Source organism: Xenopus laevis, chromosome 4S (assembly GCF_017654675.1).
Source record: "Xenopus laevis strain J_2021 chromosome 4S, Xenopus_laevis_v10.1, whole genome shotgun sequence".
Lineage (NCBI taxonomy): Eukaryota > Metazoa > Chordata > Amphibia > Anura > Pipidae > Xenopus > Xenopus laevis.
This window is the reverse complement of record NC_054378.1, coordinates 12116736-12144400: the sequence shown is the minus strand read 5'-3', so window position 1 is coordinate 12144400 and position 27665 is coordinate 12116736. Positions and strand designations below refer to the sequence as shown.

Here is a 27665-nt window from a genome sequence, read left to right as displayed (position 1 = left end):
CTGACAGTTTCGCACGAAGATAGGATTTTTTTTTTTTTTTTTGTAGTTTGCTTGTATTTGCTTTGCAGCTGCCACTGACTCGGGAGGTACCTGGCGTAGGCCTTTGGCCACGGTTACATCAGTATGGATTTTAAAGGTGACCTTCTCATTTTAAAGACAATGCATCGTGCCATCTATAAGCTTTCTCAGGGATCCTTAATGCACATGACAATTGTCCTTGTTACAAGGGATCCTTGGCATAATCCTTAAATATAGAGACCCTCACTGAGGGGGGAATAAAATAAAAACGTGCAGGTTGATACAAAAACCCATGAGGATCTGCATGATTACTGACAGTTGGGAGGGTTAAGCTGGCCATAGAGGTAAAGATTATTAAAAGATCCAATAGTTATCGTGAAACCACGATTATCTCGAAATGATCGTTTAAATGTACGATGTGTCCATCAACTAAAAAGACCATTTCAGGTGATATTGCCAGCAAAACTGAAGAGTAGCTGCCTGCTTGGCCATGCAAATATAGATAGATTGCACTGGGGCCGATAAAGATTTTTAAACCTGGCCAATCAATTTTCTGACGAAAAATCGTACGATGTACGATCGTTCGAATCCCACTAACAGCACGATAATTTGATGGATTGGTCGGACTGCACTGAAATCGGTGGTTCACCAAAGAAGAATCGTCACGCGTATGGGGACTTTTAGGGTGGAAATTTGATTATTATATTCACTGGGGTTGCCCAATAAATTACTATGCCCAGTAACTGGAGCAGTTGAGATTCTTAACTGCTGGGAAGAGATGCGATTGAGGTACTGTAGCTCAAGTGCATCATAAGAATTACTATTATTGAACCAGTTTTCGCCTGTGGGGGGGGGGGGGGGGTGCACAAGGTCAGTTTTATAGCCTATGTTAACATTGATACAGCTATTTTATAACCTGCACCCAAGATCTATTGAGTGTAAGGGCCATGATTAGGTGTTTAAGGGCCACTGCAGACTTCAATCATTGTCCCTTGAGAGACCAGATATTCGGATTGCCTGGAAAAAATTCCTTGTGTTTTCATGAACAGTGAAATGCTGTAACTCGAGTAAATCCTACAACTGGTTGTATAGGTGAGGTAGGCAGGACTCCCAGGCAAAACTGCAGAGACTCAGCCTACTGTACTGTTCAACAGAAATTATTATTGAGATTATTTATTTATCTTGAGTCACAAGGAAAGGAACAATCCTGCCTGATAATCATCATATGGCTGCTTTAAATGTTGCACAACAGCTGGCAATGCCAACAGCCATGGGGTGCATGGTGTGTGTGTAGGTTTCCTCTGGGAAATGAGGAAAACAGAGATCTTAGATTGTAAGCTCCATAGGGCAGGGACAGTTGTGAATGATGTATGGTGGCAAGAAATAAGTTGGCATCATATAATTGCCATTAAGTCCAGAGCATAAAACGTCCATGGAAAATATTGATGCAAATGGTTGAGATTAGTAGGGCGAATTTATATGGTGCGCAACAGAAGTGCAAAGCAAATTGACAAGGAAGAATGGCATAAAAGTTAATGTGCCAGCAGTCCCACAAGCTCCCAGTGTCAGATTGTTTCATTGGTGCCGCTCAAGTTATCATGGGCCCCAGCAGCCAAACCTACACAATGTTGTACTTAACAACTAGGCTTGTGTGGAACAGCGACTGTTTATGCAAATACACGCACAAACCTTTTTCTTTTCCAGATTGCGCAGCTTCTTGTCGATGATCCCCAAGATCTGTTTCATGGCTTCGGTCTGGATGTTGCCAGGAGCTGCATCGGTGGAGCCCGGCACCGCTTTGCTGCTGGTAGCAGAGGGCATCTGTGAAGGAGCAAAAAGGAGACCAATGTTATAAATGAACACCAAAACATCATGCTGCAACACACCTCGCGTTGTGTTCCTTTGTGCTGCTGGAGCCTGCAGGTCATTCAAAGACTGAATGAAACAAGCTCACAAAGGACTTTAAATAGAGCTGGCAACACACTATGACTTTCCAACACGACAGTGGGGTACTCAGGCCTATGGCACACATTGTGTATCCTCCACCAGCATTACTCTTTTAATAGAACTGTCACTAGGGATGCCAGGCTGGTAAACAAATATGCCTGTCACCACTAGGGATAGACAGGTCCCATTTAACCATCTGCCCTAGGCATTATTTCATCAACTGACTTGAACAGCAGGTACTGAGAGAGAAAATATAGGCCCCAATTCAAAGTGCCACCCCCTTAAACTTGCAACTCTAGGCCCTTGGGTGTTTCTATATGAACATGGTCCCGCCGGTAAACCCCAGGCATCCAGCAAAATGAAACTTATTTCAGTACAGCGTGGAGGATTTTGTAGCATCCCAATACATTTTGGAGTAACAGATTCGGATAAGCGACCCGGTAGCCGAAGACGCACGGATATCGTACAAAATGTATTTTCATATGATATTCGGTGCGTATATGGTGCGAAAAGAGCCGACCAATAGCAGAAGACTTGGATATCTGTTGGTTCATCGATCGGGCTGACCAGAAAATTGTGATCAGCCACTGTTAAACTGGCCATACACTATAAGATCTGCTCGATTGGCGACATCTTTCCTCCAATATACCCACCAATGCAGGGCTAGATTCAGAATGATCGGCCCTAGGGCCAAACGATCGGTTTACAACAAGGAGCAATGGCACAGACAGGTCGATGGCCTGAAAAACCTTCCTGATCTATATCGTGGCCAGATATCGATCGGGAAGACCCCATACACGGGCACATAAACTGCCGAATTCGTCTAAAGGACAGATAACGGCATCTTTAATCTGCCGGGAACTTTATGTCAGATACAGGTAGAATTCTATTGTTTCTACCTGTATATCGTATGATTCAGCTCTACACGTGTGTATTGAAACGACCGATCTTTCTCGGAAACCTCTTTTCCAGGAAAGATGATAATTGTTACGTCTATGGCCACGGTCCAGATCCCAACATTTTTTAAAAAAAATAAATCCATGATCCACACGCCAAGTGTCTTCCTAGAATTCCTCTGGGTCTTAAGGTGGCCATACACAGGCAGATAAAGTTGGCGATATCAGTCGTTTGGACCAATTTGACATCTTATCTGCCCGTGTATGGGGGCTTCCAACGGGTCTTCCCGATCGATATCTGGCCACGATATAGATCTGGGAGGTTTGATTTTTACCCGACCGACCCGTCTGAGCCCCTTGGCGCATCGTAACCCGATCGTTCGACCAAATGGCCGAACGTTAGGATTACCCCAGATATAGCTATGCCATTAGTGGCATATCAGGGGAAAGATACGCTCGCCAAACGAGCGGATCTTTGAGTCTATGGCCAGCTTAAATCCAAGGGCCCCTACCAGGAAAGGCTCCTTTGCCTGAAAGGTTTGTTAAAGGGAAAGCAAACAAAGACCTGATTTTCACTTCATTGTGTTCTATTGGACGGAGGCCTGTGGTAGCCAATCATACATGATTTCTACGTAGACTACGCGCTGGATCTGCCATACTGCTTTTTTGGGTTGAGGCGCATGGAACTGCGCTCCCGGTGGCAGGTTTCTATGTAACATGGCTGCCTCAGATGTCTCCTAAATGGGGACGTGCCTCGTACGATGTAGATCGATCTCGATCGGTCCCTTTAACTAAAGCCGCCGGTAGTTCTCGCTTTAGCCCACTAAACGTCCCCTCCCACAGCTGCCGGTAACACTTAAGTCTCCACCCACTCTCTCCCGTGAATGTTTGGACTCCCGGGAAGTGTTTCCCGCCACCCCCTCCTCCGGTAACGGGACCTTTCCGTAGCCCCGCCTTCGTCCCACTCCCACACCTTCCAGAGTCTGCCGGGGCTTGAGCTGGTCGCTGTAAGACGGTCTTAAAGAGGAGTCGCTGCAGCTCCGCCACTACCCGCCGCACCGAGCTAATGAGGCCGAGACACAGGAAGCGGAGGGATTTTACACTAGCAGGGCCCTAGTACCGGGCTGCCCTCCAAAATGCCTGATGTCAGCCAACTCCTTAACAGCGTAACAGCGCGACCAATCATCACACGAACTGCCGTTCTTTCTCTCAGAAACGCGGCAGCGCTGATATTTCCATCTAGTTTGACAAAACCCGTTCAAAAGTGCGTTTATTCTTCAGGCGCCGCAAAGTCAGCCAAAACGGACAATGGAGAGATCCGGCAAAGCGTGCTAAAGGACCTCGCCGCGCCCCAAGAGTTAATTGTGGGCTGTCCGTGTCAAATGCCTGCCGAGAAAAGCACATGTCAAGTGCGATGGATTCAAGCGTGGCTTGTTCTCTTGTTACACACGATAGGCCTGACAGAAAATAAATGTTCCCATTATGTAAACTCGTGGCCCTAGCAGTGGTAATAAAAATCTGAGGGATCCAAGTTCATTTTCTTGCCACACTATTTCCAGTCAGAAGTGACCCTTTTTTTGTTCAGTATTAGGGCGGCACAATCACAGGAGTGTAGTGGTTGTAACATTTTTGCACAGTCTATCATTCACAGCACGTGTTACTTATCAAGAAAGTGAGAGATTGAGTCGTTATAACAACAACAAAAAATGTGTTTTCCACAAAGTCCAGTTAAAAGTTAAATAATATAAGTTTTTATGTTTTCCAACTTGCCCCTCCCCCTTATCCCTCCCCTGAAGAGCTGCAAAATACTTTAGTTTAGATGGTCAGGTACTGAAGAGGTATGAGTTGGGAGTGGCCTGGGACTAATATTTCAAGTACACTGAGGTGCAAACTAGTGATGTGCGGCCGACCCGATACCCATGGGTTTACCCGCGTGTCGGGTGGGTTCGGGTTGACCTCGCACTGCTCCTGGCGGGAACCTTCAAATGCCGGGTTCCGGTTTTATAGTCTCACATCCGCTCGCCCCACCCCTTTTGTGATGTCATTGTGGTCTATAAAAGGCCCCCGGAAGCGCGGGCTGGAGCAGGGCGGGTTAGGTCAGGAAAACCCTGACCCGCACATCACTAGTGCAAATATTGTCAGTCCCTGATTTGTGGGCAGGTCACAAAGGCCTGGGCCTAGGGAGGCAGGCTGGCTGCAGGTGCTCTGGGGACTGAGCGGAAGATTTTGTGACAGACAAATCTCACGCTCGCCAAGCTTCCATTGAAGAAGACTGCACAGGAGCGTGTGGCGGCAGCCGTGGTGGTGGTGTGGATTCAGGGCCGGATTTACATAGTGAGCGCCCTTAGGCCCACTGCCCACAGCGCCCCTGTCCCCTCCCCTTTATTCGTGCAAATTTTCATCATCTACACTGGCGCAATGGGGATTGGCGCACGGGAAATTAAAAAAATGATTGTATCTCCAGCGCATCCCCAGTGTTTTTGAACCAATGTGGGTGTGATTGGGCAGCATGCCGTCCCCTAAATGTTTTAGAATAGCCCCCTCATCAATTTTACATTCATTTATTTTAAAGGTTTACTTATCCTTTAAGTTTTCCTGTAAGGTCATCTCTCACCGTAGGAACAGACATGGGGCAATTCATTGGACTTTTTCTGCCACATTCTTTCTGGCCTAACAAATGAACTGAAACTGAAATGCCTGAAATCTCTCTCTTCCACTTCCCTCATTTTGCGCTGGGTGCTTTCAAAATGAGAATCCTACAAAGGAACAAGAAAAGGGCTTATATTCAACCTGAGAGAGGGATGATATGACTTTTGTGAAACAGGTGTGAGAAAGAATAAAATTCTGTGTATGCAGATTCCCCAACTTGGATGGTTTCAGTTCCCTGGCCTTGGGGCAGAGCCACCTGCTTGGCTGTAAGAGCAGATCTTTGTTTTTCTGTCATCTATTTGTTCGGGGGTTCTGACTCTTTGTGAGTTCAGAATCTATGCAGCTAGGGTCAAATAAACTTTTGTCTCATGTGATCTCCGGTAACCGAATTTCCACGACAGATCACTTCCACTTTTTGTTCCATGGTGGTCTATACACTGTTTATTTAGTCTGGAGCTGCCGCCCACCCTACCCTGTACAATACAGTTTACTAAACCACAATCACAAACAAAATTCAGCAGCCCTCCAAAGTATGTGAACGGGGCCGGATTTATACATAGGACGCCCCTAGGCCGGGACCACTTGTCCCTTCCCCTGCATCCTTTCCCCCTTTCCCGCCTCCTCCATTCATATTCACGCAAAGGCATGCGCAAGCCTTATATCATTGAGTCTGGAGCATGAATCCCTGCATGTCCCCTGTGCTTCTGAACCCTAAAATTCTGCCTTTGTGGCCTTTCCACAGATCTGAGCCTGCATGCGGCCCATTGTAATGGCTGCCATCATACTACATTCATTGTAGCTACAAGCTGTTGCTAAAAGGGTAAAAATATCAGAAAGAGCCAACATTTAGGGGCAGAATATATTTGTCTGATCGACAAAAAAACATCAATCCAGGATACGGTTTGGGATTTGGCCAGGATTTGGCCTTTTTCAGCAGGATTCGGATTCGGCCGAATCCTTCTGCCTGGCTGAACCAAATCTGTATCCTAATTTGCATAAGCAAATTAGGGACGGGGAGGGAAATCACGTGACTATATAGTCACCAAACAAGGAAGTAAAAAATATTTTCCCCTTCCCACCCCTAATTTACATATGTAAATTAGGATTTGTTTCGGTATTCAGCCGAATCTTACGGGAAGGATTCGGTTCGGTATTTGGCCGAATCTTTCTCGAAGGATTCGGGGGCTGGGCCAAATCCAAAATAGTGGATTCGGCGCATCCCTATAAAACAGCCCATTAATTTTCAGAGAATAGGGCCAAAGTAGTTATACTCCATGTGCCAAAAGAAGCCTTTGTGAGCTTACTGACTATTCCCAGATCTAGAGTCTATATCACTGCTGACTCACAGGCCCCGGCATTGCCTTTCCTCATTCAGCGAATTAGTGATTATACCATGGGCACAGCATGTTCACTGGTTGGTGGTAGAGTCGCCTTCCTATAGTTTTATCTTTCTTCCCTATTAATGTCGTTGTTCACCTTTAAGTTAATTTTTAGTATAAGGCAGAGAGTGATATTCTAAGACAATTTGCAATTGGTTTTCATTTATTATTATTTGTGCTTTTCGAGTTATTTAGCTTTTTAAGCTCTCAAGTTTGCATTTTCAGCCATCTGGTTGCTAGGGTCCGAATTACCCTAGCAACTACGCACTGATTTGAATAAGAGACTGGAATCAGAAGAAAAGTCAGAAAGTGTCAGAAGAAGAAGGCAAACAACTCAAAAACGATAAAAAAAAAAATAATTAGGGATGCACCCAAACCAGGATTCGGTTCGGGATTCTGCCTTTTTCAGAATCCTTTTGCACGGCCAAACTGAATCCTAATTTGGTAGGGAAATCACATGACTTTTTGTCACAAGGAAGTATAAAATGTTTTCCCCTTCCCACCCCTAATTTGCATATGCAAATTGGGATTTGGTTCGGTATTCAGCCAAATATTTCGCGAAGGATTCAGTGGTTCGGCCAAATCCAAAATAGTGGATTCGGTGCATCCCTAAAAATAATGAAGACCAATTGAAAAGTTTCTTAGAGTTGGTCATTCTATAACATACTAAAAGTTAACTTGAAGGTGAACTACCCCTTTAATAACATTGACATGAAGCCTAGTGGCAGCCCTAGATAGTGGAGGGACTGGAGATCTAGATATTTCTTTAAATGCTCTAATTAGCCTTAGGTAGGACTTGTAAAGAGATGTGTGGGCCTGATTGTACAGGTATGGGACCTGTTACCCAGAATGTTCGGGACCTGAGGCTTTCTGGATAACGGATCTTTCCATAATTTAGATCTTCATACCTTATGTCTACTAGAAAATCATGTAAACATTAAATAAACCCAATCGGCTCGTTTTGCCTACAATAAGGATTAATTATATCTTAGTTGGGATCAAGTACAAGTTATTATTACAGAGAAAAAGGAAATCATTTTTAAAAATTTGGATTATCTGGATAAAATGGAGTCTATGGGAGACGGCCTTTCCATAATTTGGAACTTCCTGGATAACAGGTTTCCGGATATTGGATCCCATACCTGTATCACAAATAGAAAGTACAATTCTGCAGGAAAATCTTGGGGTATAGTGACACATTATTATAGTTCTAGGGACCTGGTTATGTTGGTGGTTTAGGTGTTTAAGGGTCGGTCATTCATTTGATGCAGATAGATAACTTCATGATATTCTGAGACAATTTGCAATTGGTTTTCATTTTTTATTATTTGAGGTTTTTGAGTTATTTAGCTTTTTATTCAGCAGCTCTCCAGTGTGTAATTTCCGCAGTCTGGTTGCTAGGGTCCAAATTACCTTCCAACCGTGAATTGATTTGACTAAGAGACTGGAATATGAAAAGGAAAGGCTTGAAAAGAGGAGTAATACAAAGTAGCATTAACATCATATGTGCAGCCTTATAGAGGATTTATTTTTAGAAGGGGTCAGTGACCCCCATTTGAAAGCTGGAAAGAGTCAGAAGAAGAAGGCAAATAATTTAAAAACTATTTTTTTTTTAAAAAAATGAATGTCAACCAATTGAAAAGTTGCTTATAACTGGTCATTCTATAACATACTAAAGATTCAGTTAAAGGAGAGCCATCCTTTTAAATGTCTTCTAGCCAATCAGAAAGCCATGGCTAGAGGCATTCGTACATACTGCAGTGCTTCAGGGATTTATCCCATTGGCACATTATAGAGGTGACAGATATTTTTGTTACTTGTGGACACAACATCTCCGTATCTTCTTTCAGCTACAAATGAATTTGGAATTAAGGAGTCATGTTCCTCGGCTATAATTCTATTCCTTTCTGGGTGCATTTAATCAGGGCACCCACTAGGTGTCACATTGCTACTTGGCACTCAGCAGCAGGACTTGTTAGGAAATTCATCAGTGATGTCTAACCTGCAGCATTGCGAATAGGGCTCCAATACAAGTCCCAGCATCTTCTCTTATTAGTACAGGTATGTGATCTGTTATCCGGAAACCCATTATTCAGAAAGCTCCGAATTATGGAATGGCTGTCTCCCATAGTCTCTATTATAATTAAATAATCCAGATTTTTTAAAAATGATTTCCCTTTACTCTGAAATAATAAAACAGTCCCTTGTACTTGATCCCAACTAAGATATAATTAATCCTTATTGGAAGCAAAACCAGCCTATTGGGTTTATTTAATGTTTACATGACTTAAGATATGAAGATACAAATTACGGAAAGATCTGTTATCCGGAAAACCCCAGGTCTCCAGTGTTTAATTTGAGGCCTTTTAATTATACAGCCTGTTGATCTAACACTTAGTGCCCATAGGCTCAGGTCTTTTCACTCCAGAATGAAGTATAGTCCAGAATGCCTGAGAAATTTCTATTCCTCCCTATCTTATAATGAACTCGGAAACTTTTTTAGCCATTTATACGCGTTATATTTAATATGCAATTCTGTGTTTATGAAATTCCAATAATGAATTGATAATCACATAGCATTTGCTTTTCTAGTGTGTAATAGGTTAAGGGTATTGTGATTTGGGTCCCACTAGTAATGAAGTTTATGATTTTATAAACCTGAGCTTAAAATGACTGTGTGTTTGTGGTGTGGGCACTTTGCCTTTTAACTTTTTAGACCATGTACTGTATTTTCAGTATCTACAACTACGCCATACTCTATAAACCCAGTTTGGCCGGTCACAGATTGTTATATCGCCAAATCGGCTGAATAAATGCTACTTCTTGTTAAGCACCCCCCCCACAGCCTCCTCTAGGAGAATTATACACTTAATAGTCCAGGGGTGTCCCTGCCCTTATCCCTGAAATCTGAAAGGATCTTGATTCACCTTAATTTCCTGATAAGTGAAATAAAATGATCCAATTCCGCTGTCTGCACAGTTAACAACACACAGGTTACACTTAAAAAACCCCCAGAGGTAAATGATATATGTCCCAAATGTAAGCGTTCCCTCCCCTGCCACCTTTATACAGCTGGTGTGGCAATGCCCTCACATACACCAGTTGTGCCCCAGATAACAGATGTTATTAGCCAAACCCTGCCTCTTATTATCCTCATGGACCAATTCATTTGTTTTGCTTAACCAAGTTTCAGAAACTGCTCCCACAAAAGTCAAGGTACTGAGTTCACTTCTCACTGCCCCATAACTTTCCCTCCCCCTATCACTTTCCAGCCCCACTTTCTCTTACCTCCTGCCCTTGCTGGGGGGGGGAAACAATGTTACCCAATAAATACACACACAGACAGGATTAGGCTGTTATTCTGTTTATTCTGTTAATTATTTGCCAATCAATATATTTATAGCAATAAATAATTCATAAAAAAAAATAAGTCATCATTTTGGCAGCCAAAGGTTACTGGGCTAGAATATGAAGTATGAATAAATTGAATGGAATAATGTTAAATACAAAGAGGACAATTCAGATAATTAATCAAACACATTCATTTTACTTTCCTGATCGTTTATCTGACAGTCTTTTAATACTACTGTGCATGTCGTTTTATGAGCCAAGACAGGAGAACAGGAAACAATACAATCTATTTCCATTTGTTAAAGGGGTTGTTCAGCTTCAAACACTTTTTTCAGTTCAGTTGGTTTCAGACAGTTCATCAGAAATAAAGACTTTTTCCAATTACTTTCTATTTTCTATTTTGATCTTTATATTGATATTTTATATTTGACCTTCTAAAGCAGCTCTGGGAGTGGGGGGGGGGTCGCTGACCCTGTAACTGTACTAAATTGATACATTCAGTTTATACATTTTTTTTTTATCTTTGTCCCTGCTGAGCAGAATCCCTGAGTTTCATTAAAGGCAGCTGTTAGAATTGATACAATAGTTGATTATTTATCGCAGATTCTGCTGAGAAATGTATCAACTAAATGGAAAGCAATTGAAAAAAAGTCTTTATTTCTGGGAACAATCTGAAATCCTAAATAAAAGCATAGATATATATAAATATGTAATGTTAGGAGCTTTGTAAACAGTACAAATCTTATATGGCGAGTACTTTCATAGAAGTGCAGTTTATGATGTCACCAGAGAGGTGCCGCTGAGGCCTGTGACTATATAAATTGGCAATTAACTAATCACAGGCCACCAGCTATGCCCACCCCAGCCCTCCCTTCTGGTGACAGTACAGACCATGCAGCGGGCATTACGTAGAACAAGATGGTAGCTGCTTTCGCGTTGTATCTCTAACATATACACTATTGACAGAACTGCTTGTGTTTCAGGTCATCAAAAAGTTTGATTTTAATCTCCTGGCTACGGCACTCTCTCTTTCGGGCCATATTTTATGGGGAAATGTTAATATTTAGTACCTTAGCTAGATCCTTCCTCTTGGTGATGACTCTAAAGTTATAAATACACTAAGAAATGACCAGTAAAGCTGAATTTTGTCAAAGTCCATAAACTTATAACTGACCAATCATAGGCCACTAGTTGTGCCCAACCATTTACCCTTCCTCTGAGGATATCACAGACTCCAGTAAAGCAAATGGTGGGACATATACCATAGTGTTACCTTTCTTTATGTTCATTTATAGCTACATCTTCTTATGCTGGGGAAACTCAATGACACTATTTCACAAATCCCTGACAAATTTGCAGAACAACGGTTTTTAAGGGGTTCTGGACCATGGATGAGTAGGGGACAATTTTACCATGGTTGAATTTTGCACTATATTGACTAATAATTGGTACAATCCCCTAAAATGAATGGAGTGCTCTCACTATTTATACAGAATTAATTATTGGTCTAAGTCAATACGCTTACTACTGACAGGAGCTTATAAAGTTAGCAACCCTATCTGATCATAAGATGTTGGTAATAAATGGAATCAGCTGCTTTTAGATGTAGCTGGTGATGTTATTAGAGGGGAACCACTGGTGGATTGTGACTGGCCATAGATTGAAATTAGCCAGTCACAGGCCACTAGCAATACCCAGCCCTCTCCCCCCCTCTGATGACATCACAGATGATGAGAAGACCTAAAAAAGGTTACGCTTGGTAAAGATTTGGGAAGGGCAGTTTTACATGGAGAGATGGGAAGGTTGCTTAATAAGGTACAATGGGAAGGTATGATGGGGATGTATTTCATGGGAAGATGAATAGGTAGTTTAACAGGATGAATCTGTGATATCATTAGAGGGGAACCACTAGTGGCTTATGACTGACCATAGATTAAAATTATCTAGTCACAGGCCACTAGCTATGCCCACCCCTAACCCCCCCTCTGATGACATCACAGATGATAAAGCCTGCAGGGAACAGAATGTGCTTTACAGAGCCTGTAGGAAAGAGGCTATGCATTATGAAGCCTGTAGGTAACAGGCTGTGCTTTATGAAGCCTGGAGGGAACAGGCTGTGCTTTATAGAGCCTGCAAAAAGCAGGTTACGCTTGGTAAAGAATTGGGAAGGGCAGTTTTACATGGAGAGATGGGAAGGTTGGCTAATACGGTACAATGGGAAAGTATGATGGGGATGTATTTCATGGGAAGATGCATAGGTAGTTTAACAGGGTGAATCTGTGATATCATTAGAGGGGAACCGCTAGTGACTTATGACTGGCCATAGATTAAAATTGGCTAGTCACAGGCCACTAGCTATGCCCACCCCTAACCCCCCCTCTGATGACATCACAGATAATAAAGCCTGTAGGGAACAGACTGTGTTTTATAGAGCCTACAGGGAACATGCTGAGCTTTATGAGGCCTGCAGGGAACAGGCTGAGCTATATATAGCCTGTAGGAAAGAGGCTGTGCATTATGAAGCCTGAAGGGAACAGGCTGAGCTTTATAGAGCCTGCAAGAAACAGACTGTGCTTTATAAAGCCTGCAGGGAACAGGCTGAGCTTTATAGAGTCTAAAGGGAACCAGTTGAGCTTTATAGAGCCTGTAGGAAAGAGGCTGAGCTTTATAAAGCCTGCAGGGAACAGGCTGTGCTTTATGGAGCCTGCAGGGAACAGGCTGAGCTTTATAGAGTCTAAAGGGAACCAGTTGAGCTTTATAGAGCCTGTAGGAAAGAGGCTGAGCTTTATGAAGCCTGCAGGGAACAGGCTGTGCTTTATGGAGCCTGCAGGGAACAGGCTGTGCTTTATAGAACCTGCAAAAAGCAGGTTACGCTTGGTAAAGAATTGGGAAGGGCAGTTTTACATGGAGAGATGGGAAGGTTGCTTAATAAGGTACAATGGGAAGGTATGATGGGGATGTATTTCATGGGAAGATGCACAGGTAGTTTAATAGGGTGAATTTGTGATATCATTAGAGGGGAACCGCTAGTGACTTATGACTGGCCATAGATTAAAATTAGCTAGTCACAGGCCACTAGCTATGCCCACCCCTAACCCCCCCTCTGATGACATCACAGATAATAAAGCCTGTAGGGAACAGACTGTGTTTTATAGAGCCTACAGGGAACATGCTGAGCTTTATGAGGCCTGCAGGGAACAGGCTGAGCTATATATAGCCTGTAGGAAAGAGGCTGTGCATTATGAAGCCTGAAGGGAACAGGCTGAGCTTTATAGAGCCTGCAAGAAACAGACTGTGCTTTATAAAGCCTGCAGGGAACAGGCTGAGCTTTATAGAGTCTAAAGGGAACCAGTTGAGTTTTATAGAGCCTGTAGGAAAGAGGCTGAGCTTTATGAAGCCTGCAGGGAACAGGCTGTGCTTTATGGAGCCTGCAGGGAACAGGCTGAGCTTTATGGAGCCTGCAGGGAACAGGCTGAGCTTTATAGAGCCTGCAAAAAGCAGGTTATGCTTGGTAAAGAATTGGGAAGGGTAGTTTTACATGGAGAGATGGGAAGGTTGCTTAATAAGGTACAATGAGAAGGTATGATGCTTTAAAGAGCCTGCGGGGGACAGGCTGTGCTTTTTAGAGCCTGTAGGAAAGAGGCTGTGCTTTATAGAAATAGGGAAAGGTTGGTTCAGGTGAAAAGATGGGCAGGTTGTTTAACAGGGAAGGATGGGGAGGTGTTTTTTTTTTTTTGTTTTTTTTTTTAAAACTAGAATAAAACTGAGACTATGATTAAAAACTTTAAAACTATGAAAAGCTGCGTAAGATTGAAATGGCACATAAAGCACACAGAGATGATAAATGCAGCTATAAGTGCTTTCTGTGATGATTCTGGCAATTACATGCAGTGCTGAAAGATGGTGGATGTGGGGAGAAAGCTTCAATTCGGGTTGGTAGAGCAGGACAGATTTTTAAGATATTAAAAAACAGTATTCGCTCACCTTGGATGTTATACATTACCCGATATTACAGGATGAAGCCAGTGCTACTGGTGTCCTGGTGGCAAGTTGCACAGCTTTTGTGATGGTCAGTTGGATGAGATCAAGCTGAAAAAGTTACATTTTATATAAAGTACTGCTGGTCCAGAAATCTCAGTCCTTTTGTGAAATGAATATACAAGTAACCAATCCTGGCATTTCTGCTTGTAAGTGTATGAGTTAAAGTATGCAATAATTTATGTAAATCAATAAGTTTTAATGTATGAAAGATGCAACATATTAAGTAGTAGAGTAATTTCAACGTTAAGGCTTCTTCAAGATATCTTCTTATATAGAAATCAATTTCTAATGTAAAAGTTTCCCTGGGTTATGGTGATAAAATAACAGACCATTGGATATGTCCACCAACAACCCAATCACAGAGCTTAAAAAATAAATGTGGGGGAAAGTGCCCAGAGCTCAGAGACGTTTAAAAGTCAATGGCAGGCGCTGAAACTTGTACTTTAGCAGATAAAGATATTCTGAAATAAAGACTTCAGATCCATATTCTAATCTAAAATATTAGGTCTAGAAATATTCCCAGTCAAACTCTAAGGTTTACCTCGGTGGTGGCAGAGGAATTACTCCTGCCAGCTTGGGTCAATGTAGCTGAACTTTTCGACCATGCGGGTCTCACTGGGGTCCTCCTCTGGGAATGGGATATTTTTCTTGCTGAATCCCTTAACTGAGCTCTGCAGGAAAAAAGAGAAGCATGGTTATATAATAATTAACCTTCTATAGCCATTGTGACATTTCTATTCTAAATTGCCATGAGTCTATTGTAAAGCATAAGCGGAGCAGATTTCATGTTTCATTCTCATACATTGTGTTTTTGCCCAACTATATATGTTTTGCTATATTATTATAGGTATGGGATCTGTTATCTGGAAACCCATTCTCCAATAAACTCCAAATTATGGAATGGCTGTCTCCCAAAGACTTCATTTTATCCATTTTGAAAAATGATTTCCTTTTTCTCTATAATAATTAAACAGTACATTGTACTTGACCCACACTGAGATATAATTAATCCTTATTGAATGTACAACCATTTTATTGGGTTTATTTAATGTTTACATGATTTTCTAGTAGATTTAAAGTAGGAAGATCCAAATTATGGAAAGATCCGTAATCCAGAAAATCCCGAGCATTCAGGATAATAGGTCCCAAACCTGTATTATTAGTATGAAAGGACAGGTACATTTTCCCATGATTTTGTTGTGTGTGTTACTATGTATGCACAACTACCCTCTAACTGGCTGCATTGCAATATGAATTCTTATTTTTCCTAGCTTATCCCTTTATTCAGAATATTTCCTTCACTTGCCATTCTGTCTTCCAAATTCCTTATCCCAGTTAGTAGGGTCATTAAAACCTTAGAACAGTTTAAAACCCAAGAGCTTTGCAGCAAAACATGTACTCATATAATACAAAGTAATGAAGCTCTAATGCAGACTGACATAGAATACTACTTTAAATACTATACTAAAAGTTAATTAAGTGAACAAGGCTACCAAAGTACATTTATACACAAAAATCTATTTATCTACGAATTGTATCCCACAGCAAATGAAATCGACATGTTTCACGGTGGGATAAGAGGTACTATATCACTTCTGGGGGAATGGCCAGTGCGATCACATTAACGTTATGAACTTACTTTAGGTGGTATAATAGGAGACAGCAGGTTTCTTCTCTCCACTTGCACCCAATCAATTGTGGAATAAAATGGGTGGTCCCGGATGTCGGCATATACCCCAAGGCGATGTTTGGGCTTCTTCTTCAAGAGCTAAAGCAAAAGATGAATAGTTATTATAAAATATTTTATTTATGTGGCTACATTTCATTCAGTTAATTATTTACATACAAAATCATATAATTCTTCCTAGGTAATGCTTTGTGCTCTTGATGGCATCTAGAATTTTGAATAAGAACTAGATGAGCTGTCATATAGTATTCTAATATATAAAATGTAGTTATAACTATTTGGGATCTAAAGCTGCTAACACTCCTCTATGGTACTCAAGGCTAAACAGCTGACTAACCACCTCTTATAGCACCTCTTACTGAACTTTTGATCTCAAACTATCCCCACACTCATGGGTCCCCTTCCCAGTCTTACCTTGTTCTGGAGACTTTTCACTTAAAATGTGCTTACATGTGTTTAATTGCACCCTTTTCTGCTACACTCAGCAGATAAGCAGCGTAAGTCAAAGTCGGAAGCTGAACTACTTAGGGCCAAATGACTTACAGTAGCAATTTTACTATATTCCTCCTAAACCAGGCCAAAGCCAACTATCAGTGGCCTACATGAGCAATGCTTCCAATATCCCTGGTCCAATGTGCCTATATGGGAACTTCATAGAATGGACGCAGTCTCTGGTTAATGGCTGGTCTGTTTTACATTAGTTAAAAATGTAGATCGCATTTAGCCTTTAAGAATTTGTTTCATTATTTGGCCAGTGCCCTCTGTGTCTGCAGACCCACCTTAGCAGTCACACCTATAACAGTAGACTAAATACCTTAAAACTGTTATGTTGAAAACAAAAAAAAAATAATAAAGCAGCTTTTTAGCATTTAATACAATTTCTGTTAAAATTCCATTCCCATTTTACTAACCTGTTTTAAGAGGTCACGTAATTCCGCAGAAAGGAATTCTGGATATTGAGGCTTTTCAGTCAGGATCCTTTCTAGTTGTTCTTCTTTAGAGATATGCCGTGAATATGGTAATATGCCGGTGGCCATTTTATATAAGATAACACCAAACGACCACCAATCAGCACTTGAATTGTATTCCATATCTGCTAAAACCTAGAGAAGAAATATATAAAATGAATTACCCAGGTCGATGGACATCTGCAGTTTATCCATATAATGGAGAAAGGACAACTGGCTGACTTGCCACTCCTCAGACAGGCCAGACCCATGGCAGACTTGCAGGACTATCATCAATATTGTCAGCTCAAGCCTTTCTATGGCTATTTAGGAGGATCCAGTAACCTCGGAAGATCCCTCACCCCGTTTGAAAAGCAAATAACATTTCTTATATATAACATGCTTGATGGCAAGAGCGAAAGAAACTACCTACCTTTCTTAAAAGCCCCCCCCTTTTTTTTCTTTTTCTGTGTCCCCTATCCCATACTTACCAGAAATCAATAAAAATATATTTTAAAAAAATTAATAAAATGAATTACCCAGGATGGGCTCAAGGACAAGGTAACTGAGGTCAAGTTGCATAGGAGCACTTCAATTTCACTTAAAATAATAAGAAATATTGTATAGCTGTATGGCGCTAATATTCTTACCTCTGGGGCTATATACCCTGGTGTTCCACACCTTCCACGCTGAGTATTTGATTTAAACATGTTGGTACAGACGATGCCGAAATCAGCGATCTTCAAATGACCCTCTTCATCCAACAAAATATTCTGAGGCTTCAGGTCACTGTAAGGCACATAAGTAGCACAGTGTATATCATGTTTGCCATTAATAAAATGAGTGGCATTTCGAGAGGATGTAAAGTTTCCTTACCGATGCACGATCCCATTGGCATGCAAGAACTTCAAACCTACTGCTAGTTCTGCAGAATAAAACCTTTTAAAAGACAAATGACAGGATTTATTATATATAATGAACAAAGTACTTGCAGATTGTGATATCCATAATGTTTTAGGTCCTTCTGCCTCAAGAAGCAGGTTACTTACATTATGAGGTCACTGTTCAGACGACCTACGGTTGTTATGAGGTCATCCAGTGTGCCGCCACTCATATACTCCAGAACTAGCAGTATGAGAGACTGGATACAAAATATAAAGGAGAGAGTGAGGCACGGAATTGGATATCACAGGAACACAATTTCATATTTTCCCAATTTAATACAAAGTTAGGTAAAATCATTGAATAATTACTTTAAAGGGGTTGTTCACCTTCCAAACACTTTTTTCAATTCAGTTATTTTTATTTTTAGATTGTTCCCCAGAAATAAAGACTTTTTTCAATTACTTTCCATTATTTATTTTTTACTGTTTTTCTAAGAATCTCTGGACTATTAGCTACTATTGTATCAATTCTAACAGCTGCCTGTAATGAAAACCAGAGATTCTGCTGAGCAGGAACAAAGATAAGAAATGTATCAACTAAGGGGCAGATTTATCAAAGGTCGAGGTGAATATTCGAATGAAAAAGAATCGAATTTCAAGCTATTTTTTGTGTACTTCGACTAGGGAATAGTCCAAATTCGATTTGAATTTGAAAAAAAAATTTAAAAAATTTGAATGTCAAAATTTGACTTTGACCATTCGCCATCTAAAACCTGCCGAATTGCTCTTTTTAGCCTATGGGGGACTTCCTAGAACCTATTTGGAGTCAAATCAAAGTTTTTTTAGGAAAAACTTAGGATGGAATTCGATCGAATGCGCTATTCCTTTCATTCATACAATTTGAATTCGTCCAAATTACGGACCTATTTGATCAAAAACAGACCTATTCTACCAAAAAAAACCTTTGACTTCATTTTGGTTGGTCTTTTTGAATTCGAAGTTTTTTCAATTCGAAATTCGACCCTCGATGCCCCTAAATGGATACATTTAGAACAGTTTACAGGGTCAGCGACCCCCCCCCAGAGCTGCTTCAGAAGTTGAAAAATGACATTTTACACTTTCAATATTAGAAAAACGGTCACACATAGAAAATCATTGGAAATAGTCATTATTTCTGGTGATCTATCTGAAAACAACTAGTTGTTTAAAGGTGAACCACCCCTTTAAGAAATAGTGGGTTAGACACAATACACTAGCATTAATAGGAATAGATTATACTATTGGGAAAGGGTCCTGCCATACTGATGTATCTTTCAATAGCTGAACAAAGCAGAGGAGAGTACAAATATATGGGATGTATGTATTTAGAACAAATTTAGGTCTGACCCGTATATAGTTGAAATGCATGGAAAATTCTAGTTCCCAATTTTGAACAGAATGACCCCAGCACAACAGCATTTGTTTTATCATGATAGTTCTGATACTAAAAAGTGCTCATATGAAACGCATACAATAGAAAGACATAACCCTCAAATACTACCACACCTATCCTGAAAAGTATACCACAGCCTATTGTGACATCTCTAATAGCAGCATTCAGTAATGAAGATAAGTAGGATCGGGTCTGGGTGCAAGCCGTGCCCACCCTCAAGGGGGTAAGGGCCCAGATGCACCCCTGCACCCCCAGTAGTTAGTCCCCTGGCAGCATTACAATAACTAATAAATAAAAATATGCTATATGAAGTCATTATATTAGTAACAGAACCTGGGATAAAATAAGAACCTAATAAAACTCTCTTCCCTTTACCTGAGTTTGAAGTGTTGCCATTCCCCGACATAAATACGGGCATCTTCTGGCAAGCTGTAGCACTGACGCTTCATTCCTGACGTTCTTGAAGTCCCGAGTCTTTTTCTTTTCAATTATCTTCACTGCAACCAGTTGGTCTTTTATCATATAAGATGCCAACATCACCTAGAGAAAAGAGTGGGAATGAAGAAAATATTGCTGGGTTGCTTGTATGGACACAAGTGCATCCAGCTGACATGATTTATGGGTTAAATAGGATTGAAATGGCTATTTGGTTTAATGGTTTATATAAAGATTTATGGTTTAGTTTCATACCAAAAGATGATCAATGAAGTATCCTGCATTCCCACTTTAGACTCAAAATTATCCTTACGGACTGACTAATATGTCCGAAAGAATGTTGGACCCTTAAAGACATAGTTCATAGTTCCGAAAGAATGTTGGACCCTTAAAGACATAGTTTAACTTTTAATTAACTTTTAATATGATTTTTTCTACTTTGACATTTGAGTATCTGGTTGTTAGGGTTCAATGTACTCTACTAACCAGGCAAGACTAAAAGATAAGTAATAAAAGATAACAATAAGGGAATAAGGGAATGTATGAACCTAAAGCTTGCATTATACAGTTTCTCATTCCTTAAAGCACCGCACTGGAAAGATGCAGTTGCACGAAATGATACAGAATACAAGCTGAGGTCCCTGGGTATGTACTATACTGCCATATCTCCTCTTTTGCAAATCAACAGCTTGTACATACACAGGATGCCTCTGACCTATCACATTAGAGGTACTGGAACAGTCAGTAATTTCATGTATATGCTAGTCATTGATTTGCATAAGTGGAAGGATATATTGTGTTGGACACAGCAAGAACTGGCATCTCAATTTAGGAGTAGATTTCCCTGCTTTTTCCTGGCACTTCCTTTAGGAAGTTCATCACTCACCTTGCCAAATGAACCTTCGCCTATCTGTTTTATAAGGCGGTAATTGTTGATATCGAGGGCCGGTGGTGTTTCGGGTTCCCCTCGAATCTTCTTCTGTTGTCTTCCATCTAGAGTATTAAAAAAAAATAACGTTAATTCAAGAAATGTTCGGCAAATGTCTGAATAGTTACAGTGTCACCTCATTTGTAAGATACAGTCTTCCTTATGTCCCATGCAACAAGCTGTGTCACACCTGTTTCATTGGTACATTCCCATATCAGTAACCAGGTAATGCATGGGGCATGTTGGGAATCGGCAGAGTTTGGTGCATAAGGTCACAGCTGGGTGTAATTTTGCATGTCCATACATTTTATGGGGTCTAAATATGTCCTGATTTTGATATTGCCATTCAAAGATCAGATGCAGTCAGAGAAACATATAGCACTGAATCAGCACTCTAACAATGAACGAATCATTCTTTGATTTCACAATAATCACTAATGGCACTGAATTTAGTTTTTCACAAAATGAATTATTTTATTAATTGAAGCTACAATGGATTAACCACACTAATATAAACAATTCTATAGAACAAAAGTAAAAAACTTACATTAATGCTCTATAGATTTTTTAAACAAGTCTGCAACATTGTTTCAGGAGTTAGAGCTGTGACAGATGTTTGTTTTAATAGCAATTATAGTGAATTACAGTACACTGAAAATGTTTATTAAAGGGGTGGTTTAACTTTAAGGGGCACATTTACTAAGCTCGAGTGAAGGATTAGAATAAAAAACACTTCCAATTTCAAAGTATTTTTTTGGTTACTTCGACCATTAAATTGGCTACTTCGACTACGACTTCGAATCGAATGATTGAACTAAAAATCGTTCGACTATTCGATAGTTTAAGTACTGTCTCTTTAAAAAAAACTTCGACCACCTATTTCTGCACTTTAAACCTACCGAGCACCAATGTTAGCCTATGGGGACCTTCCCCATAAGCTTTCTAAGCTTTTTTTGATCGAAGGAAAATCGTTCGATCGATGGATTAAAATTAACCCTCGATATTCGACCAATAGTAAATGTGCCCCTAAATGAACTTTTAGTATTATGTAGAAAATGATATTCTGAGACGATTTGCAATTGGCTTTCATTTTTTATTATTTGTGGTTTTTAAGTTATTTAGCTTTTTATTCAGCAACTCTCCAGTTTGCAATTTCAGCAATCTGGTTGCTAGGGTGCAAATTACCCTAGCAACCATGCATTGATTTGAAAAAGAGACTGGTATATGAATAAGAGTGGGGCTGACTAGAAAGATGAGTAATAAAAAGTAGCAATAATAATACGTTTGTAGCCTTACAGAGCATTTGTTTTTTAGGTTGGGTCAGTGACCCCCGTTTGAAAGCTGGAAAGATCCAAAAGAAAACGGCAAATAATTCAAAAACTATAAAAAATAAATAATGAAGACCAATTGAAAAGTTGTTTAGAACTGGCCATTGTATAACATACTCAAAGTTAACTTAAAGGTGAACCATCCTTTTAATGTTTATAGGAAGTTGTTTAGAATAATATTTTATTTTACAGTGCAAAAAACTATTTTCTTAGAACACCAGCAATGAACTGCAAGTTTATTCTCCTTACCATCTCGGCTTTTATCTGGACTCCTGGAACGTTTCTTGGCCGTTGTTTTCTTCTCTCTTTCCCCGTGGTTTTTCTTCTTCTCCTCTTTTTCATTTCTTTTCTTTCTCTCCTTTTCTTCTTTTCGAAACTTTTTACCTGATAAAAAAATAAGCACCGCATGACTCTCTAATTTCTACTTTATTCACTTATGGGGGAATGTATTTATTATTCATGGGCAAGGTGCCAAGTACAAACAAATGAGTGTAAAACTTGCTTGTTGTGCCTTGTTGTAGCCTGTACCTGTAATGGGGTTTTATACCATAACAAGATACAGGGTAGAACAAAGCTCAGGACACAACTGCAACTCTCTCAATGGGCTCTAAGGGTACAATTGTATGATCCTGAACAAAGAGCTTTAATAAATGTTTCCTTAAATCTCCAATGTTGCTTTTCACTGGTACATTTAGTAGCAAAACTGATCCGTATGAACTTGAATGACATGTGAAAGGTTGAGGCCAAATGGCAAGCGGCAGCTTGAGCTGGGTATTGCTTCCCCAAGCACATTACACTTTATATAGACATTATGGCTCATATACTAACATTGGTTCTAAATTGTCCATAGCAACCAATTACTAACAGTCTTCTACCGATTTTAAAATGGAAGCCAGAATCTGTTATTTTGCAAAAAATTATTTTAGCACCAGTGGGTTCTGACACCTTAAGCACATTACACACAAAGAGACGCCATAGGTACCACAGGCCTAAGCTCAATACACAGTGATGGGCAGCAGCCAAAAGGCACCCCAAGAATATTATACAAGTTCATTATGTACAGTGAAAGGCAGTGGGTAATGGGACCCCATCCCATTTATACAGTAAAAGCCAAAGGATACTAAACACCCAAAGTACATTATATGATATAAGAGGCAGTGGACAGGGGCATCATGTACAGTTAGACACTGCAGAGGACATTATATACAGTGAGAATCTATGGTCACTGGCATAACAACTATATGATACACATTACATTATATACAGTAAGAAGCAATGGCTACTGGTACCCCAAGAATGTTACATATGGTGACACCCAATGGTATATTCTATAGCAGTGATCCCCAACCAGTAGCTCATGAGCAACATGTTACTCTCCAACCCCTTGGATGTTGCTCCCAGTGGCCTCAAAGCTGATGCTTATTTTTGAATTCCTGACTTGGAGGCAAGTTTATTTGTTTAAAAACCATGTGTACTGCCAAACAGAACATCAATGTAGGTTGACAATCCACATAGGGCTACTAAATGGCCAATCACAGCCTTTATTTGGCACCCCAGGAACATTTTTAATTCTAGTGTTGCTCCCTAACTCTTTTTACTTCTGAATGTCGCTCACCGGTTCAAAAGGTTGGGGATCCCTTTTTTATAGTGTGAAAGTCAGTTGGCATAGGTACCCAAAGCACACTATAATCTGGGGCAAATTATTTACAGGTTCTCATAGCACATTACACGCAGTCCTATAGTGGTAACTCAACCATATTAAATGATTAAAATCCAGTGATCATTGATAGTCCAAGCACAGTATACATAGTAAAAAGCAGTTGGCAAAGGTTGCCCTATAACACTATTCTCTTACAGGCAATGGACACTGGCACCCTGAAGACATTATACATATTGAAAAGGTACTGGTACCCCAAATATGTTATTTATAGAGTAATACAGCAAATACTAGTATTTCTAGCACAATTTATACAAACTACATCTAATCTAAATGTGGTACATCACTGCACCAACTGTACCAACTGCCATTGGCAATACAGGTATATTATACAGGTGAAAGGCATTTAAATCAAATCTGTTTTTATACAAGAATAATTAAATACCCTTTTAGTAAACGAGAACGTCACTATACCCTCTGCACATTCAATAACTCCTTTAAAGGGTCAATGAAAAGCAAAGTGTTATCACTTATTATTATGTAATATTTTCCTTATTTAAGTTACTTTTTTTTTAAAATGTGAATTTTCAGAATTCTGGATCAGTCTCCCAAGATGAGTCAGACACCCCAATTGATGGTTGATACAATCTATACTCTATATAATCCAGGCGAGCGATCACTTTCTTTTGTTAACTTGAATCTATTGCATATTTGATACAGGTATGGGACCTGTTATCCAGAATGCTCGGGACATGGGGTTTTCCAGATAACGGATCTTTCTGTGATTTGGACCTTCACGCCTTAAGTCTACTAGAAAATCATGGAAACATTAAATTAACCCAATAGACTGGTTTTGCTTACAATAAGGATTAATTACATCTTATTTTTGATGAAGTACAATCTACTGTTTTATTATTAAAGAGAAATAAGGAAATCATTTTTAAACATTTGGATTATATGGATAAAATGACGTCTACGAGACATGACCTTTACCTACTTCGGAGCTTTCTGGATAATGGGTTTCTAGGTAACGGATCCTATACCTGTACCACTTTCCAAAACCTTATTTACTTTTTGACCATATTCACAATTACTGTATATACAAAACACATAGCTTTTTTCCATGTACCAGCATAACTATAGAGGAAGGAGACCCTGCAGTTGTAGGGGGCTGCTCTCCCAGGGGGAGCGGGTGAGGGGGGCTGGGGAGGGTTTGCTGTGAGCACCAGGCCCCTCCAAACATATAGTGACACCGTTGTTTACATGATTAGTATATAGTCATGTACAATGCCCAAATTCTTGATAAATTTGAAACAAATCTCGTTTTTATGATATGTTTCAGGGCAAGAAGAATCACAGTGACAAAAGTCCATCTGTCTGCCATTCTTTTTATAAAAGGACAGGAACCATGGTTATGTATTAACTTCATAAAAGTATATAAGGAAAGCAGATGTCTCCAGACATGAAGGCATCAATTGGGTACACAGCATTAGCCAAAAAGTACCAATAATGCCATGAAGCTTTTAAAAAATAAAACATTATTTGATAGTATTATGGAAATCTATTAATGAAATATGACCCCTGTTTGTCTCCCGAGTTGCAAATAATTAACAAAAAATAGTATACAGGTATGGGATCCATTATCTGAAAGCCTGTTATCCAGAAAGCTCCGAATTATGGAAGGACGATCTCTGATAGATGCCATTTTATCCAAATAATCCAAATTTTTAAGATTGTAGCTTGTACTTGATCCCAACTAAGATATAATTAATCCTTAATGGAAGCAAAACCAGTCTATTGCGTATGTTAATGTTTACGTGATTTTCAGTGACGTAACTAGAGGGGGGCAGGCCCTAGTGCAGGACACGCTGCCTGGCCCCCCACTCCCCTCCGTACACCCGGAACCGCCCGGGAATCAGCCCAGAATTCGTGTTGCGTGAGCTACCGGGGGGCCCTGAGGGGGTGCGGGCCCTGGCCCAATCGCACCCCCTGCTCCCCCGGCAGTTACGCCACTGGTGATTTTCTAGTAGACTTAAGGTATGATGATCCAACTTATAGAAAGATCTGTTATCCGGAATACCCCATGTCCTGAGGATTCTGCATAACAGGTCCCATACCTGTATAGACAAAAATATTTTCAATTCAGCAAATCAATGAAAATATACTTTCATTTGTCATATTCCATTTGGAGTCAGGAAGGATTGGATTTTTTTAATTTAATTTCAAAATGACTAATAAATCAATAATCTCCTATACCCATATTTATTTCATGGGCTAAGAGTGTCCCAACCCAAGGTTGGACTTTTCAAGTGGGGCTTGATTTGAAAAGGTTTGACAATCACTACATGGGGGGTTGTTTTAACACATGATTTTTTCCTTAGCTGACACTACATAGAACAGAATGGAGTTCAATAGCTCTAAGCAGTCAAACACATGCTGATGAACTGCCACCTTGATTTGCCTTGATAAATGTTTCAGGTCATTAAAGCACTAAACTTTCCTTAAGTTGGGGCCTGTTACTGTCCAGACCGACTCCTGTACCCACCTCCCCACAAGTTGGGATCCAGGAAGAGAGAGCCCTGAGCACATGTGCTCTCCTTTTATACTTTTAAACACTGCCACCTTCTGGGCAAACCTTATATTACAAATGACTCAGGAAAAGGGACACAGCTGCCTGGGTGAATCAAAGGACCACTTAGGTGTCCAAAAACTGCCAGAGTTAAATATCTAACCCTCCGGCTGGATCAATAAGTTCAGTATATACAATATGACAATTCTAGACATTCATTTTTAGGGTTTCATTCGCCTTTAAACTGGCTACCATTGTTTAATTTACCAAAGAGGGTAACAGTGCTAGATGCAAACAATTGGCAGCCCCCCCCACCAAACAATACAGTCATTTCACCAACCACAATTTGGTGATTGCCCACTAGATATGAAACCTCATTGCACTTGTTTGTAAATGAAGAGCAAGTTGCACCGATGCCAGTTTGGGCATTATGTGGGCTGTCAGTGGGTATATCAGTTGTATGCCATTTCCTAAATGCATCAAAATAGTGTATATGGGTGCATGATTTACCTCGATTTAACATCTGGTCTGGCTGCGTATTATGTATTGGTAGCCGAGTATGAGTAGAGTATAATAGTGCTTTATTAGCAGGTTCATGCAGCCATTACACTCCAACAAATAGCCTTTGCAAGGTTTAAATCCTGTTCTAGGAGCAGTCTCTCTCTAATAATGCGTGGTGAATTAGTTTTTTCCACTATTTGGTCTCTTAGCATTTCATCTGTTAGATTCCCAAACTCACAGGTAACAACCAGCTCTCTCAAAGCTGCTACAAATTGTTCTGTGGATTCGCCATTACGTTATTCACGTTGGCGGAATTAATATCTTTCAGCAACCACATTTACTCTTGGCACGAAAAAGTTCTTTATAGCAGTAAGTGCAGTTTCATAAGTCTCATCAGGTAATGGTAATGTATAGAATATACTGTACAGCGACACCTACAGGCCATTTGTATAAACACCACAATGAGCATGCTGCAAAGAGCTGATAATTCTAGGCCTCTGTGTAGCATAAAGTAACATTATAGTAATGGGATTAAACATGGCAGGACACAGAATACTGTATAATTATTTTTACTGCCTTTTACAACCTCCCACTATCACAGAAGATGTTGCAAAAGAAGCCTTGCTGGAATATGCCTCAGATAAGTAATGCTATGGCACTTCCCCAGCAAGAATTCTGGAAGTCAAGGACTTCACACTCTCTGTCAGTGGCAAATCCATTATAACATGCAGCTGCTGATTAAACACTGTTCTGCGTACAGACACAAGGGGCAGTGTACAAAGAAATGGGCAGGGCTTTTTCGGAAGTGTATGCATGAAAAGAAAACTAAAATCTAAAAAAAAGTTTCATTCATATTTTTGTGTCCTACACTGATCATGAACAACGGGGTTCACATAGCAATGTGTGTGGAGCCAATTAGAGCTCAAATGCTTTAAAAAAAACTTAGTTCTGGTACTAGTTTCTAGACAAGGAATTCTTATCCAATGGACCAAAAATGGGTCACTGTGCTCAGGCAC

General features: G+C 40.2%; 2 protein-coding genes across 9 annotated transcripts in view; both read right to left on the bottom strand.

Moving 5' to 3' along the window:
- The window catches only part of caprin1.S (cell cycle associated protein 1 S homeolog), a 28974-nt gene extending 24981 nt beyond the window's left edge, over nt 1-3993 (bottom strand). For 6 of the 8 annotated variants that reach the window (XM_018259377.2, XM_018259375.2, XM_018259380.2 and 3 more), the window contains exons 1-2: nt 3835-3993; nt 1708-1839 (exon numbers count right to left, since the gene is read on the bottom strand). In XM_018259377.2, coding sequence (XP_018114866.1) covers nt 1708-1839 — 132 coding nt within the window. In that variant the 5' untranslated portion in view covers nt 3835-3993. 8 annotated transcript variants of the gene reach the window in all.
- A 9387-nt stretch (nt 3994-13380) lies between these two features.
- LOC121393432 (protein kinase C delta type-like) lies at nt 13381-26986 on the bottom strand. Its single transcript, XM_041561921.1, has 11 exons — nt 26945-26986; nt 22172-22343; nt 20553-20659; nt 19607-19771; nt 17965-18056; nt 17792-17854; nt 17566-17704; nt 16880-17071; nt 15921-16049; nt 14823-14952; nt 13381-14329 (listed from the first exon to the last, which is right to left on the bottom strand). The coding sequence occupies exons 1-10, from the start codon at nt 26984-26986 to the stop codon at nt 14842-14844; spliced, it is 1212 nt and encodes a 403-aa protein (XP_041417855.1). The 3' UTR covers nt 13381-14329; nt 14823-14841.
- Between the last annotated feature and the right edge of the window lie 679 nt (nt 26987-27665).